This window comes from Carcharodon carcharias (genome assembly GCF_017639515.1).
Source record: "Carcharodon carcharias isolate sCarCar2 chromosome 33 unlocalized genomic scaffold, sCarCar2.pri SUPER_33_unloc_6, whole genome shotgun sequence".
NCBI classification, from domain to species: Eukaryota; Metazoa; Chordata; class Chondrichthyes; order Lamniformes; family Lamnidae; genus Carcharodon; species Carcharodon carcharias.
Genome location: NW_024470696.1, coordinates 145,743 through 153,313, shown reverse-complemented (window position 1 = coordinate 153,313; position 7,571 = coordinate 145,743). Strand labels below are relative to the sequence as shown.

At 62.8% G+C, this 7,571-nt stretch overlaps 1 protein-coding gene across 1 annotated transcript; it reads right to left on the bottom strand.

Annotated features, from left to right (window-relative positions):
• Window positions 1–1,541: 1,541 nt before the first annotated feature.
• On the bottom strand, window positions 1,542–6,182 carry zbtb4 (zinc finger and BTB domain containing 4). Its single transcript, XM_041181374.1, has one exon. It carries the CDS (start codon window positions 6,171–6,173, stop codon window positions 1,542–1,544), a length of 4,632 nt encoding a protein of 1,543 aa, XP_041037308.1. The 5' UTR covers window positions 6,174–6,182.
• Between the last annotated feature and the right edge of the window lie 1,389 nt (window positions 6,183–7,571).

Genomic DNA, 7,571 nt, shown 5'->3' with positions numbered 1-7,571 from the left:
TCTCTGTCAAGCAATCCAGTCAGTCCCTCCCCCTCCCCACTCTCTCTCCTTATTGCTGTAAGTTTATTTCTCTCGAGTGCTGAGCCGACTTCTTTTTGAAATCGTTCATTGTCACCACTTCCAGCGTCTTTGTAGGCAGTAAATTCTAAGTCATAACTACTCGCGGCCGAAAACTGTCCTTCTTCACATTCCCCCTGTATCCCTGGCCCAAAACCTTAAATCTGCGTGACCCCACCACCACCCCCCCCCCAACCCCCACCCCCTCGACCCCCTGCCCCAGCCTTGTGTCATCGGCCAATGGGTACAGCTTTCCTTTGTCTACCTTATCCAAACCTGTCACCTTCCCGAACACCTCTACCCGATCTCCCCTCAATCTCCTTCGCTCCAAAGGAGAACCCCAGCTCCTCCAACCCAACCTCTCCCTCAGGTCTGGTGCTGTTTTTGCACAGGACAAAAAATTCTGTGTCATTGGGCAAGTTTTGTGGGGGGGAGAAGAACTGAAAGGGGGTATGAAAGAGGGCAGGAGGAGGCTAATGTAGAGCACAAACACTGGCAGGAAACAGAACGCCCCCCCCTCCACCCCGAGTCATCCGGGTGTCAGTCAAGCTTTGAGGATTGAAGAGTTTGCATCCCTCAATTCTTACTTATTTTCAAGGTTTACTTGAACTGGTTTTCTATTCAAGAGACGGGATTGGTCCCAGAGTGGGGCCTGAAATCTGTCCAGTCAATCCCAAGTAGTGACCGATCCCACGGACCCTATTGACTGACCATCTCTCTAACTGGAAGCTCCTCTTATTGCCGGCCTGTGGTGAATGTGACATATCACCATGGTGATAACACGGAGAATGTTAAAAATTTCTCTATTTCCCAAGGGCCAAGGGAAGCCCAAATGCTCAAAACTGCAGCAAATGAATTTGCACCAAGTCCAGGGGCAACCCGATCAGTCCACCATCATCTCGGGGGTTTTTTCCTTTAAGGGCCTTGGTTAAGCAAGAAGGCCTGGATAGGGCTTGGCCAACATGACCCATGACCTCGGCCACTTGACCCATGACCTCGGCCAACTTGACCCAAGACCTTGGCCAACTTGACTCATAACCTCAGCCAATTAGACCCCATGACTTCGGCCAACTTGACTCATGACCTCGGCCAACTAGACCCCATGACTTCGGCCAACTAGACCCCACGACCTGGGCCAACTTGACCCGTGACCTCGGCCAACTTTGACCCGTCACTTCGGGCCAATTCGGCCCACGGTCTCCGCCATCTTGACCCACGAGCTCCTGACTCGCGTCCTCCCCGCCCAACAACGACCCCTCCCCCACCACACCACCCCCCCCACCACCACCCCACCCCCGCCCCCGGCCCACCATTCTGCTCAAATGACAGTGCGATAACCTAGAATGTTGAATTTTGGTGGCGTGAAGGTGGAGAATGACCCAGCTACATCTGAGGTACTACGACTGGCTTCCCCCCACCCCCTCCCCAATCCCTCCACCCCACCCCACCACCCCACCACCCCCCACCACCCCCCGGGACAGGGCTCAGTACATCGAGGCACCCTTCTCCCCCGCCACCAGCTCCCGGCCTGCGTCGTCGCGGTTCCCGTTGCCGCCGGCGCCCAGGGGGGGAGGGGGCGGAGGGGGGAGGGGAGCGGCCTCGTCCCGGCAGGGGGTGGGGTAGACGAACATCCTGTGCAGGAGAGGCAGCTGCTGCCCCTTCTCGTCCCTGATGACCATGTTGAGGGCCATGGGGAGCGGCGAGACGTGGGTGAAGTTGTAGGGGTAGGCGCTGGTCAGCAGCTGGTGCCCGTACACCAGCTGGTACGGGTCTTGGTAGAAGGCCACCTTGCTCAGGTCTTCGTGCCCTTCCTTCAGCCGAATGGTGCCCGGGCGGAAGGCGAGACCCTTGCTCCCGAGCTCGGTGTGCGAGCGACAGTTCCCGCTGGTGATCAACGGTATCGGGTACTCCTGGACCGGGTATTCCGAGTCCCGGGCGGCCTCCAGCCCCTGCTCGCCCTCCCGGAAGCCGGTGACCTCCTGGTGGACCATGGGCTCCAGCGTGTGGAAGTCCCGGGCCTCTCCCCCAGGCTCCGGCAGCGGCGAGACCTCCTCCTCGGCGTCCTGGTCACAAGTCCCGTCGCGGCTGGGCTCCACGGCGGGCGAGCGGACACCGCCGGCGCCCAGGGGGGGCTCCCGCGAGGGCGGCAGGTGCACCTCCTGCGCCCGGTCCTCGGAGGCACCGCCGTTGGCGAAGGGCATCCTGGCCTCCGGCGGGTCGGCCGTGCAGGGCTCCCCCCCACCCCGCAGGATCAGCATCGGCGGCATCGCTTCCCGACCCGGGGCCTCTCCCCCTCCGGCCCCGGGGGGGCGCGCGGGGTCCGGGGCGGAGATGGAGGGGGCGTCTCCCGGCGGGCACATCCCGGTCCCCTGGGGGCTCCGCTCCCCGGCGCAGCCCCGGGCGTAAGCCGGCCCGGTCGGCGGGCGGTCATCTCGCTGGAGCGGCTCAACGCTCTCCCCGGCCCCTGTGCTGGGCAGCTCGGCGACCCCAGTTCCGCCCCCCGGCGCCGGGCGGGCGTCCTCCTCCCCCTCGGGGGGCATCGGGCGGTGGGCGACCCTGGCCGTTCCGTCCGGCTGACCGACGGGCTCTGGCGAGCCTCCATCTGGCCCCTGCCTCGGCGCTTGGCTCAACGCCGGCGGCGCCCCCGACCTCTCCTCTGCCCGGTGCCTCTTCTGGTGTCTTGCCAGCGCCGCCGCGGTCTTGCAGGTTTTCGAGCAGTGGGCGCAAGCGTGGCAGCCGGGCGGTTTCCTGCCGCCGGCGTGGCGGGGGGGCTTGGGGGCTTCTCCGGGGCGCTGGGGGGCCGGGGGCGGAGGGGGCCAGAGCTTCTGGCCGCTGTGCGTCTTCTCGTGTTTCCTCAGGGTCTTGGCCAAGGTGAAGACCCTGCTGCAGGAGCGGCAGCCGAACTCAGCGGGGACCAGGTGGGCCTCCTCGTGCTTCTCCAGGTTCCGGAGCGCCGAGAACTCTTTCCCGCAGGTGGAGCAGGCGTAAACCCTCCTGGTTTCGTCACGCCACCGGTGCTGCCGCAGCGGCGGGCGCTCGGAGAAGGTCTCGGGGCAGGAGGAGCAGCCGATGCGGACGGGGTCTTCCGGCTCCTTGGCGCTGTCTTCATCCAGCCGCGGCTCCTGAGAACGGCCGTCCATGGCTTCCAGCACCAGCTCGCGATCCGGGCCTTTGGCCGCCCTCTGGAGCCAGCGAGGGGAGTGTCGGTATCGGAGCTTCCTCCTCCAGCCCGATTTCTTTGCCTTGTGGAAGCCCCCGGCCCTCTTCTTGGGCTTGTATGAGTAGTATGGCCGCCAGAGGTTGTCGTCCGTGTCGTTGTCGCTGACCTCGTCCCCCGACTCGTTGCCCAGGAAGTATTCGGCCTTCTGCTGGGCCTCCCCCTCCGGCCCCTCCTTGCAATTCCTCTTCCCCCCGGCCTGAGGATCGTCGCACCTCTTCCCCTTGCCGCCCTTGTCTCGGATCAGGTCCGACTCCGAGATCCTCCTCTTGACAATGGCCTCCTCGCCAATGCGCATGGTGATCTGGCACAGGGGGGCGCCCCGGCTCTCGGAGGTGGTGCCCGCACACGCCGGCTTGGCCACGTAGGTCATGGTCTTGCCCTTGGCCGGCAGGAAGTGTTTCTTTGGCTTCTGACCTCTGGGCTCCTTGTGGTGGTTGTGTCTTTGGTTGGTGGCTACACAGGCACTGGAGGGTCTTTCCGGTTGCTGGGTGTCGTCCTTCGAGGTGTGCCTCTTTGCCGGGCAAGCGGGTGACGGGTCGCCGGCTCCCTGCCCTGGGGTGCACTTGCCATTGTAGGCGATGACCGAGGACTGGTTGCGGTGGGCGATCGCTGGTAGCAGGGCGTTGCTGTGCACGATGACAGAGGAGGCTGGGTGACCGTAGGTGATGACGGAGGGGACCGGCGCCGCCACCTCCGAGCTGGAGAAGGCCGAGGGGGGCCGGGCAAGGGTCGCGTCCCCCTCGCCCGGCGTGGCCCGGCCCCCGAGGTGGGCCCCCGGCGGCGGGCTTCCGGCCGGAGAGGCCCGGCGGTCAGCCGGCCCCCGGAGTGGGTCCTGGGCCGGGGGGGTGGCTGGTCCCTTGGGGCTCTGCGAGCCTGCGGCTTGGCTCTCCTCCTGGGCATATTTGGCTGGCGAAGCCCGGGGCAAAGCGGTCAAGTCATTGCTGGGGGGGTCGTCGGTGGGTAAGGACAGCGGAACGTTCTGGGCGTAGTTGAGCAGCTCGTCGGAGACGGAGTGACTGTACGTTTTGTAGGGCCGTTTCTGCGACCTCATGGGGAGCAGCCGATACAGCTTAAAAGCATTGAGCTTTGGTTTGTAGCCCCCGTTTGGGGTCTTCTGGCTGATGGTGAGTCCAGGGTCCACTCCGTGGAAGGATTTTTGATGTGTTTTCAGGTTGTAGTAGGTCACAAAGGTCTCCCAGCAGAAGATGCACTGGTACCTCCGCTCCCCTGTGTGCCACACCTCGTGTTTGGTCCGGTACTCCGCTAGGGCAAAGACCTTGTCGCAGTAACGGCAGGGGTACTTCCGGCGCCAGGAGTGGACGTTGGCGTGGCGCTTGAGGCTGGAGAGGGTGACGTAGGAGCGCTCGCAGACGGCGCAGAAGTAGAGCAGGTGCCCGTCCACCACCTTCATGAAATGCTCCTCCTCGGTCAGGACGTCCATCCTGGGCAGGGCCCGGGCTTTCCCCGCCCCGCCGTCAGCCGGCGTCGGCTCGGGGGGCTGGGCGGAGTCCGCGCCGGGGTCGTCCGGGGAGGGGAGACCCCCGGCGGCGGCGGCGGCGGCGGCGGCGAGGTGGTGGGGGGGGGAGGGGGAGTGGGGGGAGGGGGCCCGGTCCGCTCGTCGGCACAGCATCTGGTGGGTGTGCAGCCGCTTGACGTGGATGAAGGGCTTGTGGCAGTAGCGGCAGCTCAGGGCCCTGCCGGCCCGGTGGAGTTTGCCGTGCAGGCTCAAGGCTGAGGGGGTGCTGAAGGAACGGGTGCAGAGCCCGCACGGGAGGAGGCTGGGCGGGTAGTCGGCAGTGGCCGCAGCGTCGGCAGAGGTGGCTCTGGCGCTCTCCACCACCTCCTCCTCTGGTGAGCCGCCGACCGGCGGCGGGGCCCAGGTTGTGTCAGGCCCGGCCAAGGCCACCGCTGGCTCTTTGGCTGGGGGGACACCGGAGTTGGCCGAATCCTCCACGTTGAAACCCAACCCTCTGAACGCCACGGTGCTCAGGGTGTAAAGCCTCTTCGCCGCCTCGTTTGCCTCCTCGGTTGGGTCCTGCGTTGGCCCCTTTAAGAAGTCCGCCTGGAAGAGGTCGCTCAGCTGGGTGCCTTCCTCGGCGCAGGACTCATCGCCGTCTGGGCACAGCGGAGTCCCTCCATCCTCCGGCTCGGAGCTTACGGTGCTGGAACGTTCCAAGAGATGGCTCCCGGTGCTTTCTGGCCGACTGGACGGAGTTTGGGGATGATAGGTGGGGGGAGGGGGAGGGGGAGGGGGAGGGGCAGGCCTCTCCGCATCGCTGGGCCTCCAGCTGGTGGTTGCTGTCAGGTCAATGGGGAGGGAGGGGCCCGCCAAAGCTTTCGAGGTGAACAATGAGTTTGCCGGCCACAGCCTGAGTGGGGCAATGTCATCCTCGAAACTCTCTCCGCCGGTACAGTCCTGATTGTCCTCTTTGGGGCCTTGAGGGATCTGAGGGAAGTCAGACAATTGAGAGAGAGAAGACTGTGCAGAGGGGGGGGTCAGTCTGTCGTTGCAGGCTCTCGTCTGTGAAGACACCTCCAGCAGATCTTTCAGCAAGTGTATTCCCAGCCGATGCCCTGCACTCGCTAAGTCGTTGGCCTCCTCCAGCCTCTCGATCACCACTCTGGAACTGTAGATGAAGTTGAGGATCTTGGCGAAGATTTCGGCCTTCATCTCCCTCAGCTCCAGCACGGGGTCCATGACCCAAAGGCTCTGGTTGGCCAACAGCTCCTTGAAGTAACGGCTGAAAGCGGCAAGGATGTTCTTATGGGCTTTGAACTTGCTGTCTTGCACCACGATGGTCACATCACAGAAGATGCCTTGTATTCGCTGCTCATTCAGTTCGTGAAGGAGAACCTTGGAGTGACCTCTGTCCGTGACCTCGAAGCTGGAAGCCATTTTGCCTCTGGACCTGCCAACAAGACACAAGACAAAAAGACCATTACAGGCACAGAAAAGGTCCACTTGGCCCAGTCCTTTCCTTTAACCCATTGAGCGCAAGTCACGGAGACTATCCCATCTCGATGGGAAGATTCTAGAACCTTTCTTCCTTCCCTGGGAGGTAAATCAGTCAAACCGCCTGCGTCTCTCTCCCTCTCTCCCTCTCTCTCTTTTGTCTTCCATCCTACATTCCAGAGAGTTTCATCATCCCTCTCTATCTGTCCGGATCTTTCTAAGCCTCGATCCCAAGGTTTATCCCATGCTCTGGGTCACTGCCCACAGGTGAGATTTTGGGATCTCAGGCAGCGATGGGTACCGCAGAGCTCGGACTGATTTCTGACAGCGTCTAAATAAAATCTGCCTTGGTTTTAGTTGTTGGACCACCCTCCGAGCCCCAGTCGGTGCTGGAGAAACAAAGGGATAGGTGGCTCCTTGTCTCTTTTTTGGAGAAAACCTCTGCCCTTTCATCAACTACCCCCCCCCCACGCCCACTTGCTCCTCCCGCTCCTCCCTGCACACCCACTACACCCCCACCCTGCAGACCCCACCCCAACCCCTGCCCAACCTCGCCCCACTCAACAACTGAAGACCCCCCCCCCGCCCCCCAACTCCCTGCTCAACGACGCCTATAAACCCCAAACTTTCACTCCGGGGGTCACACGGGGTCAGAGGCACTAAAATGGGGTCGGACTTGGGGGGGGGTGGATGGGGGGGTGCAAATGTGCATGAAGCGCTGCTGTGTCCAAGCCCCTGCCCCCACATCCATCCAGTTTGGAGGTTGACCAGGTCTTCGCTAATCCACGGTGGGAGTGGGGGTGTGGTACTTCAAATATGCTCATTTCTTTAACTTTGAACTTTAACTCCAATTATTGTTCCTTTCACAATCGTGCAGTGTGCAGCATTTCCAAACCCGCTCACGATGGTTAATGGGTAAAAGGGGAGGCGGCTGCGAGGCAGGAACTCACTGACCCTGCTGCTACCCGATGGTCGGCCAAGGGTGATTTAGTATCTCCCACAAAAGACCCTTCGTGTTGACAGAATGTGGACCCACACCCACCCCCCCAACCCCCACACCCCCATTCCACTCCTCCCAGGGGTCCCGGAGCAACCTCAGGACCTCCGTCCACAGGACTCCAGATCCCAAAAGCATCGCCCCACACCTCCCCTCCCTCCCTCCCTACCTACCTCCCTCCCTACCTCCCTCCCTCACTCCCTCCCTTCCTCCATCCCTACCTCCCTACCTCCCTTCCTCCCTCCCTCCCTACCTCCCTCCCCCACCTCCCTACCTCCCCTACCTCCCTACCTACCTCCCTCCCTACCTCCATACCTCCCTCCCTACCTCCCTCCCTACCTCCC